This window comes from Notechis scutatus, chromosome 1, assembly GCF_049901735.1.
Source record: "Notechis scutatus isolate UNSWTSFEM ecotype Mainland chromosome 1, rNotScu1.2, whole genome shotgun sequence".
Lineage (NCBI taxonomy): Eukaryota > Metazoa > Chordata > Lepidosauria > Squamata > Elapidae > Notechis > Notechis scutatus.
In genome coordinates, this window is record NC_142009.1 from 49220451 (window position 1) to 49233974 (window position 13524).

Below are 13524 nucleotides of genomic sequence, written 5' to 3' on the forward strand. Positions count from 1 at the left end.
GAATGAACAGTTCACAGGATATGGCTAGCAGCCCAGGGCAGACATATGTGCAAGCAAGAGAGATCTATGCACAGTTGGAAGTTCATTTGTAGCAGCAGTTTCCCATTGCCAAAAGAATAAATGAACCAACTAAGAGTCTTAAATAACAAAGTGGAAGAAATGGGGAGAGTCCTGCTTTCCCAAAGGAAAATTAAACATATAATATTGCCATTTTTTTTTTAAAAAAAATGTAATGTTACACTATTTCCCATTGGGTTAACAGAAAGCATATTTTGCATATACAAAATTTCCTTCTTAATTATTTGCATATGTAACTAAAGGAAAAAGAAACAAATCTCAGAACTAGGAAAGAAATATGGGCTTGTGATATAGGGTAAAGACAACATGGGGCGGGGGGGAACCCTTCAGAATAGTTCCACTTCAGACATTACAATGGAACATTCTGAATCTTTCATGTTTTGACTGAATCACATTCAAAACAATTTCGAGTATTGTTGCATAAAGTACAACAGGAAGCTCTTTCATGCTCTCTTACTTTTTGTCCTGGGGCTACAACAGTACTGGTAGCTATGCTATGTTGTCTATCAACTTATGTGCAGAAAAACTATCTAAGGTGACTTTCTACAATAATTCAACATTTAAAAAAATATCCAATCAAGCAATAACTTTTTCAGATTCCCATGCAACTGAGCCAGAAATTAAAGCAAGCAACAATAATGGATTCACCTTAACACAACTGCAATTTGCCCGTAACCTGTGTTCCACAACGTAGCAATAGCAGCTCTGTTAATGGGCAATCCCAAAGCCTAATTTTTCACTTGGTAACTCGTCAACAAAACCCCCAATATATAAATGAAGAAAGCAGGACAGTTTTTCTATTTGACAACTGGAAGAAAGCATATGTACACTGTTTGATGTACATGTACAAAATACATTTTTACATTCAGCAACTTATCTCAAAAAGAAAGCATGATTCACAGAGAAGATATAGCAAAAGAAGCAAGGCATTACTATCTGTAAACTATTAACTTTCTAATATCAGTAATTGAATTTGTGTCTCAAGTTTTAATGGCTTTTGTACACTCTAACCTTTGGAGAAATGAGAACAACAATATGGAATGGAATGTCTTGTTTTGCTCCCAGCTCAAAACACAGCTTTGAAGTGCAAAGTATTTTGTTCTTGGGCAAAGAAGACACTTGATTTCACAATCCTGTGATAATCAAATACAATCACTAATAGTAAGACAATACGGGATGGGCTACATTAAATGGGACAGAACTTAAATTAAATGGGACACCTTTAAATTAAATTAAAAGGTGTACTTTCAGTCATTCTGGCAGGCCAACCGTAATTATGCTTTGTTTTTAACTTTAAAAATGAACTTGTATGTGCAAGCTGTAATTATCTAAGAATTGCCTGCACAAATTTAGCTCTACCTAAGCCCCCATAATAGACTCAAGGAAGAGTCTTTGGGGGAAAAACCTCCAAGCTCTAGTTGTTTAAGAAACAAGATATAAAATTCAAACAAGAATGGCTTCCATACATACAATACATTATAAGGCAAGGCAAATCCAAGCACTTACAGTATGGTTTTAAGGGGTTAAATGTTTATAAACATTGCAAGTTGATCAGCGTATAGTGAAGGGGGGAGTTAAGATACCAAATACCTGTCTACATTTTTCAAGCATTCCTCTTTGTTCTTTTCTTTTAGTATTCATAAATAACAATACCACAGAGGGTCTAGTATTACATTCCAAGATTTAAACTTTTTTCATATTATAAGAAGCAGGATACAGTTCCACATTTCTCAGAGTTTCAGAGTCTGCATCAAAAGAAGACTGATAGAGATCACCATATCTTGCTGCAAGGTTTCTGAATTCTTCCATGGAGAGTTTCATCTGCAGTAGCACAGAGTGGGGGCAGAACAGAAGAAAAACAAAAGCAAGACACTGGCCATGACTGAACACAATACACAGAAAATTCAACTAAGAGGTTTATAGCAGGGATCTCCAACCTTGGGCCCTTGAAGCCTGGCGGACTTTGACTCCCACAATTCCCCAGCCAGCAAGCTGGCTGGGGAATTCTGGGAGTCGAAGTCCGCCAGGCTCAAGACCCAAGGACAGACCCTGGTTTATAGTATATTGGCCTGTCCTTTTTACTATGCTTATCTATTGCTTATTTTCACTTCCATTACCATAGCATCCCTACACCAAGTCCACCTATTCTTAGATCAAATGCCAGTCTCTGCTGCCGAGACTCCTAAATGCTATCCTAAAATTCTTTCTGTACTTGGCTCTAGTTCTCTTATAGATCCATATAAAATGAAGCAAGATGACATTATTGGCAGCAGGATCAGACTCAAATCTCAATTCATACTTCTTCCTGTGGCTGAAAGTACCTTACTTTGCTGAAAGTAGCATTTGCCTTGTCCCCTTGTCCTGCTGTTAGTTTGCATATAAGATTTTCTCTTTGTTACAGACCCGCACATGTTGCTTTCCTATTTCACACGTCTCCTCCCCTCATTTCAGATGAATAAATAGAAGGAACAGGACTTTTCATATTATGGAACAGTTTTTTTGTAGAGACCTGCTAAGCTACATGCATTATGGCCTTTAGAATAAGTTAGATGGAAACCAATGCAATCTACTGATTCCTGGTATCCAAGAAATGACAATTTTCTGATTATTTGCATGTTTTAATGCCCTAATGTTTCAGTGATATGTTAATATGCATATGTAAAACTATTATTAGGGATATTTCAGGAATCTAATGTTTCTGAACATAAAATAGTTGTTGATTTAAAATATCAGTATATCACTTTTCAGTAAATTCCAGTTTAATAATTGTCTATGTATATAACACCTACTTTGGATTCCATGCAACTTGAAAAATTAAACAAAATTAGATTACACAACTGACAAACAATTAGATTACAATTGGATCACAAAACTATAATGTTTTGGAGTGTTTTAAAAAGTAACTGCCAAAGAGATCCTGAGATGGCTAGCATTAACTTGCCTTCTACAGAAAAATGCACAAAGGGGGAATAAATATTTTGTAGGAGTGCTCCAAATGTTGGACCTGTACCTGACAAGGTCATGCTTTTTATGGAGGTCATTCCAATTTCCATTTAAGGGGGAATATCCAGCAGGATTTCATTGAAGAGATCTTTAAGTGGTGGAGGAAGTAAAATCTAGTCTAATAATGCCTAAATAAAGATATGACAGCCCTTTTCACGTACCTCAAGAAGTGTGCCACAGAAAGCAACCATCAGTTTTCTGCTGTCAAAAGCATTGGATATAGAATATTGACCATAAGTTACAAGAAGGCAGATCTCAGTTGACAATAAGAAAAACTTGCAAACAACTGGAATTTTATTACAGAATTACTATAACTCTTTGGGGGCATCTGTCTTAGATTCCCTTTTTGAGGATCGATTTCTATGACTGGAGAGAAGGTGATGAAGACTCAGACTCAATGGGTTGTGAAACTGGCAGTTACAGATTTGGAGAATGCCAGATCTTTATGGTGGTAGAGATGGATTGGAAAAGTGATAAGACTTTTATCCCTATTTTTCATTTTGCCTTGGTCAGAATGAGGCAAAGCAGGCCTCACAGAACATCTTGAATCCTCAATGTGTCACTTCCTTAGTATCAATAATGACAGCACAGATACTTAAAAACTCTCTGTGGGCAGTGGAACATTTATTATTAGAGTGATGCATATATCTACCGTATATGCCGGCGTATAAGACGACCCGGCGTATAAGACGACCCCCAACATTTCCACTCAAAATATAGTTTGTTATATACTCGCCCCCTCTTCCGCACGCCTTCCACTTTTGCACTTTTTTTTTTTTTTGGCACTTTTGTCTACCGTGGAAGCGAATCCCGTGAAGCTGAAAGGAGCAGCCAGCCTTCTCCCAGCTCCCAAGGAAGCGAGGCTCGCACCGCCCGGGCTCCGCTGAGGTATCCGGCTGGGGCTGTCAGGAATTGTTACCGCTGGCGCGGCTCCGCGGGCTCCAGTCCCGTTGCCTCGGGAAGGGAAAGGCAAAAGGAAGAGCCGCGGCGGCGCTTTGCAATGGCAGCAGCGGCTCCTGGTTTTGCCTTTCCCTTCCCGAGGCAACGCGGGACTGGAGCCGCGCGGAGCCGCGCCAGCGGTAACAACTCCTGACAGCCCCAGCCGGATACCTCAGCGGAGCTCGGGCGGTGCGAGCCTCGTTTCCTTGGGAGCTGGGAGAAGGCTGGCTGCTCCTTTCGGCTTCACGGATCTGCTTCCACGGTGCGCAAAAGTGCCTCAGCGCGGCAGCCGCAGTGCTTCCCAATTACTATTTGCCGGCGTATAGGCGACCCGGCATATAAGACGACCCCCAATTGGAGGCATCTTTTTCAGGGCAAAAAAGTCGTCTTATACGCCGGCAAATACGGTACCTATCTTGTAAATGTAACTCTTGATTGATCTCTTTAAAAGATATGGAAGCCACTATACAATTTCTGGGACATGGTAGGAAGGTTAAGGAAGTTACAATAGCTTTCATTAAGGCTTGGTCCAACCCGGTTGCTCACAAATTAAAAAGACAATTATGACAAGCCTCTTTAGTAAACAAGTAGCAATGGTTAGGTAACTAGTAAAGTACTTTCAGCAAAGAAGAACACTGTTAGTACACACTACAGGAAGAAAATTTGTTCCTACAATGCTACCACTTGTGAAGGAGACTCTTGGAGCCATTGGGCCAAAGATCAAGCAACTACAGTGGGAAGACAACTTTTCCTTATAAATCACTCAAGAAACCTAAAAAAGATTTGAGAAAAAAACCCAAAAAATAACACAAGAACAATTTATTGTAAGAAGCATGGTAACACTTTTGTGGTCTAAAATAAAGTTTAAGAGGTTTAGTGCAGGGGTGGGATTCTACCGGTTCTGTCCACTTCTGTAGAACCAGTTGCCCTGAAGAGCAGCAAACAGAGCGCATACATAGAACCGGTTCTATGTTTACTGCTGTTTTGGCCCACCCGCCCGCCTGGGCTCTTACCTGACCTTTATTGCCTGTGTTTTCAACCACAGCTGCTTTGCGCGATACAGCTGCGGTTGAAAAGGCAGGAAAAAAGGACTTTTCCAACCACTGCCCACTTGCATGCAGCTGTCCGGGCAGTTCAGCTGTCCGGGCAGTTCAGCAGGTCGTAAATTGCACTTGCGCAACTTGCGTGAGTCATGCGCGCGACGCAGAGCAACAGAACCGGTAGTTATGCCAGTTGGATCCCATCCCTGGTTTAGTGGGAACTATGGCTAGTGATGTGATACTTATGGGGGTAAAATTCCTACCAAACACAGGTAATCCTCATTTAGTAACTACAGATGGGTCTGGCAACTTGTTAAGCAGCTGCTATGTAAAACTATGCTTACTTCAGCTTTCCTTTGTCCTACATAATTTTAAAGATTGTAAATGTGAAGATTGGTCATAAAGTTACTTTTTCATCACCGTTATAACTAAGAACAGTCATTAAACGGGGACTACCTGCAATTCTCTAGATTAAAAGGTTCAAAGGGGCTTTGCATAGATCATATGAGTAATCACAGAGAATCATGATAAAGAAGTATGTTCCCACAATAATAACACAGGTAGATCAGGTCACTTGCCTGGTTGGAAATACGACCACATCGCTGGAGATCACTGCCTGAAGTCATGGCAATTGTTGTGGCAATGGCAGGTGGGGGACTAGTCTTCAGGCTATTACAAGTGCAAATGAGCTGAGAAAAAGCCTGGAGAAGGTCAATGCGTAGTTTAACAAACCCACACTGAAAGCTCAAAGGGTTAAGTGGTGTGCTAGCAGCCTGGGAGAGAAAAAACACAATCAGGTAAAGGCATAACTTGGAGATTCATAATTTGAGTCCAAAGTAAGCAAGTTCATAACTAATTATCTAGTAAATAGTTGGAAATGATTTTCCAAAGAAGAAAGGAAGGCTTGTCTAGATAGTGAGTGTTAGGAATGATAGTCACCTAACAGTTGGGTTGGAAATATATAAACCAGGATAGACATTTAATACTGTATCTTGAAGGGAATGCTAAAATTGTAATTGGGTGTGGTTCCTCAAAAGATGGAGCCAGAAACCTGGGTTGTTCTGTTGTTAGTTGCTAGATGTTCTGATGGTCGATGTTCTTGGTTCCTGCATTTTCCCTATGGACTGTTGCTGATCGTCGTTCTTCTTAGATTGCTGTGAGTCTGTTTACTGAACTGTTTATGATACTGGACTTTTTGCAATGATGAACATCTTTTCATAACTTTGTTGATGTTGACTGCAACACTTTATTTGCCCAGTTTTTAAATATCCTCTTAAATATCCGCCCGCCGGTTGGGGACCCCTGAATATGATCACATTTTTATAGTTTCATCAAATAAAATGCTATTACAGGGTTAATAAAGACTCAACCTGACACTTGTAAAAGCCTCGATTTTCATATATTCTTTCTATTCAAATTAGTACATTTCCATAGCATTACGCAATTAAATACATTTTCTGCTCTATATAAACTGTTTCATTTCTGCTTAGCTCAGGTTGACAAATTGCCTTGTTCTGAAGTCAGAAATGACAATAGTACAACACAAGAATGAAGGAATTTAGCTAACCTAATAAGTAAGCCATTCTTTCCTTTCCATTACACCAAGTGACTTGCTTCAAAGACATAATTTCTACATCCAGAAAATCTGCAGAATATAGACAGCCTATGTTTGTAAGCTCAAAAGGAAATTCTACATGTAGTCCTTTACTTACAAATATTCATTTAATGGTAGTTTGGAGTTATGATAACATTTAAAAAAGTGATTTATGACTCATCCTTTAAGTTTTGACAGTCTTACCACCCCCTATGGTCATGTGATTGCAATTTGGGTACTTGGCAACTGGCTTGTATTTAAAAATGGCTCCAATGGCCTGTAGTCACATGATTGCAATATGCGACCTTCTCAGCCAGCCTTCACCAAGCAAAGTCAATGAGGAAAACCAGATTCACGTAATGACCATATGATTTATTTAAATACTGTGTGATTCACTTAAAGACTGTGATGATTTGTTTAATGACTGCTGTAAAAATAGTCGCAAAATTGAGCCTGGCCATGTGATGACACTTAACAACTATATCGCTTAGATATCAAAATTCTGGTCCCAATTGTGATTGTAAGTTGAGGACTACCTCTAACGCTTATATCTATAATATGGATTTCAATACTTAATCATCGTATCTGTACCTCATTTTTCTTTCAGGAAACTTAGAGCCCAGTAAAATAGGAAGATCAGAGTAAACTTGGGAATCAAATAATAGGCCCAACCTCAGAGGTAAGTGAGAATTTGACCACAGGGTTCTCTACTTCAAAATTTGGTATTCTAATTTACACCAAATTGGTTGATGAGTCACTTTGTGAATAAAGCTTTAAAGATATTTTAAACCTCATCTTCATTTCTCTTCCTTATCTCAGCTTTACTAACGCATCTCAAGATTAACTCCAGGTCCCTTCCAGCTCTATTCAGATTGATTGATTGATTGACTGATTGATTATATGGCAAATATATTTCTGAGATGAATAATTATTCATGCCAAAGTATAATTCGGTTGCAAATCTTCTGCCTCATTATAATATATATAGCAGGCAAATTAACCTCTCTGTTTAAATGCTTCAGGAATGTGGAACATAGTTGTATTCCTGCAAAAGACACATTTTTATTAATTAAAAAAATAAGCTTGTGGGAAGAAGGGTCTCTCTTTGCAGAAAGGAACTTTGGCACTTGACTGATTATACCAAGAATCAAAGATTGCTCAAATTGCAATCAAAAATCTTAGTGTTCTGCCTCTGCCTCCTCCATACTCACTCTTAGATGAAAAGTCAATGCATGTATCAAAGCAATTCATGGAGTGCTCACACCTACACTCTTACCGAGCAGTATTTTGTGCTGAAATTACTGTGGGAGTAAACTAGCTGTACAATAAATGAAGTTATTGAGAGACTAAACACTCCTCCCTTCCACATTGCCCACACTGCTAGTTCAATGAGAGAGACACCCTTGAGTTTGCTTCTGCAACAATAAAGAATTTTATTGCTAAAGGTGCAAAGAATTTTTTTCCTGTTCTTTTTTAAACAGTAGATGTATCGGGCCTTCAAATAATCCAGACATGGATTACAGTCTACAAAGAGGCTATCAGACTTCCTATTTGGCCAGCCCCTGGGCTACGGATACAAAAGAAGACCACAGAAACAAAGAAAAGGATATATGAGACAGGATTTTCACATGCACCATTGGAACACTCCACTAACTGTATTTGGTTCTTCTTCAGAAAGGGAGGAAGCTTATGGGAGCACCTGTCCAGGCCTGAGCCTACCAGAGGTCCAGCTCCTAAATAAGAACGCACTGAGTCACTGCTGAAATCTCAGTTCCAGCCAAAACTTTTTCTGAACCATGAGATATAAACCTTCTGTTGGTTTTCCAAGGACACCGAAGGCTATAGCTCAAAAGAGAAGAAATAGAAGATTGTTACAGGTAGTCCTCGACTTATGACTGCAACTGAGCCCAAAATTTCTGTTGCTAAGTGAGACATATAAGTGAGTGTTGCCCCATTGTATGACCTTTCTTGTCTCAGTTGTTAAGTGAATCACTGCAGTTCATAAGTTAGTAACACAGCTGTTAAAGCGAACCTGGTTTCCCCATTGGCTTCCTTTGTCAGAAAGTTCTCAAAAAGTGATCGCATGCCCTTGGGACGCTGCAACCGACGGACATGTGAACCAGTTGCCAAGCAAATGAATTTTGATCACGTGTTCATGAGGATGCTTGCAAAGAGTGTGAAAAACGGTCGTAAGTCACTTTTTTCAGTGCCGTTGTAACTTTGAACAGTCACTAAATGGATTGTTCTAAGCCAAGCTCTGCAAGAGGGGAAAAATACTGACCGTTAAAGAAGCTATTCCTTTATGATAAGATTTTAGTGACTCAGCAATGCAAGAAAGGGCAGAGCTGTAATCGTCTTCTTGAAGCCCGGTTAAGCACTGTTCTGCATGGGAGAACTCCTTCAGACTGTTCAGCCAGAAGTAGAAGTGTTCTGAAGCTACCTGAGTCAGCAGGCTTTGATAAAGCTCTTTGGCCATGCCATGATTGCCCTGCAAAGGATAAACAGATACGATTTGCAGGAAGGCAGCAGAAAATTCTCTATACTTAAACATAGGAGATAGCAATAAACATGTTATCTGAAGCAGCCTTGCAATAGATAAGTCAAGTATACTCAAACTTGCTGGCAATCTTCCCTTCTGTCCTGTAATAGTGCCTGTGCTCAGTTTGTGAGTGTGTGTGTGTGTGTGTAGGTGTATATGTGTATGTATACACACCTACATTCCTATCAACAGCTGCCCAAATAGTGTATATACAGCACATGATACTGCACTGTGCTCTCAGTAACACCACGAACGTTGCATGAAAATAATTTGATTTGCCAAGAAAATCAATTTTGACTAACTGGAATTTGTTACCAGAATTTAATCTGGCACATTTAAGCCAGAAGAGATTCAAGTTGCTTAAAAAGAAAAAAGATACATAATGTTGAATGAGGCTTACTTTCTTCCTTGAAGACTCACTTCACTTTGGATCTGCTCCTGAACCCACTACTGAAACTGAATGCTAAGATTTCAGTAGAGGTCAAGAGGGAATCTCCTCAGGGAAGATTTAGAGTGCAAAATGTATCTTTTCCAGGATATATCTTATAAATTTATAACGTATGCACAATACATATATACGTAAAAATATATAAAAAATGACATTACTTATAAACCTAATAAAGGCAGGGGGAAAGCTCTAATAATCTGTTCACATCATGGTCTCACACTAATTACAGTGAGAATATGACTTTCCTGACAAAATCAATTCCATAATTACCAATTTGTTTCCAGCCATTGTTATGATTTGTAAAACATGACCAAAGATGGGATGTGGCTGTCTAAAAAAAACCCATTCAACGGTAGAGGCTTGCTTTAGGCTTGCCATCATTAGAGGTATGGCTGATGGAAATGTGAGATAAAATTGTTCTTCATGCTGTAGCTACTCCCAGGCTCTGAAGTCTCTTTCAGGCCAGTTCTCCCTTTGCTGCATTCCACCAACAGACAAAGGCAATTTCTATTTAGGTCTCTAACACTTAGGTGGGTTTAACTGATAAAGTTGAGAACATGCACAGAAATATTTGAAAGTGTGTTTATTGTACTTTCGATGACATTGATTTATATACTTGTTAGCCTACTGGGTGTCATCTATTGGGAGAAAAAAGGATTTACTTGATATAAATTATATTACATAAATTATTTTACATTTTCAGGTTTGTTTTAAATCCTTTTTCAAATAAAGAATACAGAGCCATGGTGGCGCAGTGGTTAGAATGCAGTATTGCAGGCTAATTCTGCTGACTGCCAGCAGTTCGAGTCTTACATTAGTATATTAGTCTTACAATCCGTATATTAGGGGCAATATGCTGACTCTGTAAACCACTTAGAGATGGCTGTAAAGCACTATGAAGTGGTATATAAGTCTAAGTGCTAACTGCTATTACTAAAGTTCATCAAAAACCCAACAATTTTACATGAGAAGAGTGGGACGGACACCTGCCTCTGCTATATGCATGCACTGTATCAGTGATGGCTAATCTTTTTGGCACCGAGTGCCCAAGGCGCGCAAGCACACCCCCAAAATGCAAAACACGCAGGCCCCCACGCATGTGCCCAGCCCAACGTGCATGCGCAAGCCTTACGCATGCATGCGCGTCCCCACACATGCATGTGCATCCCTATCCCGTGCATGCACCCCACCCCCTGCACATATTGCCCCCACATGCATGCGCACCCATCCCTCATGCATGCACCTGCCCCCTGTGCATGCATAGCAGAGAACCGAAGACCAGCTGGCCGGCGGGAGGCGTGCACATGCATGCGTGGCAGAGCTGAGCTGGGGCGACGGCTTGCATGCCCACAGAGAGGGCTCTGCATGTCACCTCTGGCATGTGTGCCATCGATTCGCCATCACGGCTCTGTATGATTTCCTCTGAAAGCAGTATTTCTATAAAGCATAGAAAAAAAACACAAAAAGTTTCAGGTATTAAAAAAAACCCTAATTTATAACTATGGATCACATACCATTCTTGAAGCTTGCCTTGCTATCCTATAAGCTGTCCATCCATTTGAATCATTTTCAAGCTGTTGTTTGATAACAGCTTTCACTTCAGAAGATAATGTCTTCTGACTGGCAACAAATATCACAGTAGCAAGAGAAACCTGATGAGGAAAAAATAATCAAAAGCAGAAGGCTGAATAAAAAGTAATCCACACAACGGCTTGATAGAATGCTGAATTGGATGAGCACCTGCAATTTGACTACAGGTAGACCTTGACTTACAACAATTGGGACCGGAACTTCAATTGTTAAACGAAGCAATCATTAAGTGAGTTGCACTCAATTTTACAACCTTCTGTGTTAAGTGAATCACAGTAGTTGTTAAATGAATCACATGGTTGTTAAGTGAATTTGTCACAATCATGTGACAACAGGACATGCAATTGGTTGTAAATCCAAGCCAACTGCCAAGTGCTCAAAGTGCAATCACATGACTGCAAGGGTTGTGTAATGGTCATAAGTGCGAGTTCAGATTTTAAGTCACTTTTTCCAAGGCCATTGTAACTTTGAACTACTATTAAACAAATATTTATAAGTCAAAGACTACAACTAATGTAACACAGGGGTCCCCTACCCATGGGCCACAGACCACTACCAGGCCGTCGTGTGAGCAGCAGGCTGGCATGCACATGCGTGCTCGCGCAGGTCAACTTGCAGTTGAGCTGCATGTGCATGCACATGGGTGCTGGGCTATCACTCGCGCAACTCAGTTTCCTTCTCCCCTCCCCAGCTGCACCGCTAAGCTGCACTGATATAACACATTTAGCATTTGCTATCCATTCATCCAGTAATGTTCTTTGCAACCTATGTTCATTTGCCACATACTAAACATCAAATTTATGATGGTTCATTTTTAAGCACTAAGGTAAAAATTTTCTGTTGTAATGACGAGGCAGTCGAGGTGTTTGATCATGATCAAATGAATCATGATGAACTTTATTGGAGTCTACTCTTACATTTATACACATTTTGAGTAATCCTCTAACATTGGTTAACTTTGGTTGTTGCTCAACTTTCGTTACTGTTTAGCATAGTAATTAATACAATTAATTATCTCTAGTTAAAGTCTAACACATTTACTTCCTCTCTCTAATCCTTCTTTGCATTAGTGATTTTGTTTGCCTGAGTTGTATTTGCTTTTGTCCTTATCTGAGGTTTGCCATCAAGATAATGACCTTCCTGCAATTACAACTCTACAGTTTCCAAAGGACACAGGGAAGAAAATCAGTTAAACTTGTTAACAAATATCTGTATATTTTAAAGTCAGGTACCACAACATGTTAAAAAGAGAATAGAAGAGTCAGCAACAGTGTTTTGAAGTTCTCACATTTTCCACTACATTTGCTAAGGCCTGCCAGGCCAACCATGTAAAATAGGTGCCATCTACTGGGCAGAACAAGGATTGGAAACAGTGATACTATTGCTTGTTTTAGTAAAAAGTTATACCAAAATGGGCTTTTATATTTCCATTGTTGGCTCAGTGAAAAAGTTCACGCAACTCTTATTTTCTACATGGGTATTGCTTTATACCTTCATTTTAAATGCTTTGCAGGGTATTATTTTAAACTCTTTTTCCGAACACATTTTTTCACTTCTCATTTGCAATCACATCCTCAAGATTATTATTTTTTTCTTACACTTTCTCAGACTTATTTTTTTTTACACTGCTGATTTCTTCTTGGGCTCTTCATTTTGCTCTCTACTGCAGACATAGGCAATCTTCCAATGACGGAGGCTACTCAGTATGTGAGGAGGATAGAGTACTTCAAAATGGATGGGGCTATTTCACATATTTATTCATTTGAATTTATTAGCTATCCAAATCCAATGGACATATATTGGCAAGGATGGGGTGTGTACGTCTCAGTTGTTTTTCAATGATGATTTACTTATGGGGATTGCATTATACATTTCATCTGCTTCCCCCCTCTAAAATGAAGTAGTTTTCACTAATTACTGTCAAAGGAAGCATACCCAAAAGATGACTCAGTCTGAATCCAAACAGATTCATTTGTTACCCAGAAGAAATATTCTGAATCACAATTTCTTACCAAAAGCTCTTGCTGTTTATTGGCAGCAGAACAACCAATCACTTTATAGAGATTCATTAGGTCTCCCAGCATTCCATCTCCTAAGACTGGTAATTGCATGGCAATGGCTGCCAAACAATGGCATATGAGAATTTTCGCAGCATCCTGAGCACGAGGCAGCTGTGTCAACAAGGACTCCACAATGGATTGGCTCAGATGGGGGCGACTCTTGGCCAGCTTCACAATACAAGTGAGTACTATCTGTATGAAAACAAACACAAAATGGCACCTTTTCAGCTTTCA

General features: G+C 39.6%; 1 protein-coding gene across 1 annotated transcript in view; it reads right to left on the reverse strand.

Moving 5' to 3' along the window:
- The window catches only part of INTS7 (integrator complex subunit 7), a 43271-nt gene that overhangs the window by 11204 nt on the left and 18543 nt on the right, over positions 1-13524 (reverse strand). The window contains exons 11-15 of the mRNA XM_026683005.2: positions 13243-13482; positions 11155-11292; positions 8935-9141; positions 5639-5833; positions 1796-1899 (exon numbers count right to left, since the gene is read on the reverse strand). Of these exons, the coding sequence (XP_026538790.1) occupies positions 1796-1899; positions 5639-5833; positions 8935-9141; positions 11155-11292; positions 13243-13482 (884 nt within the window). The remainder of the gene's footprint in view (positions 1-1795; positions 1900-5638; positions 5834-8934; positions 9142-11154; positions 11293-13242; positions 13483-13524) is intronic.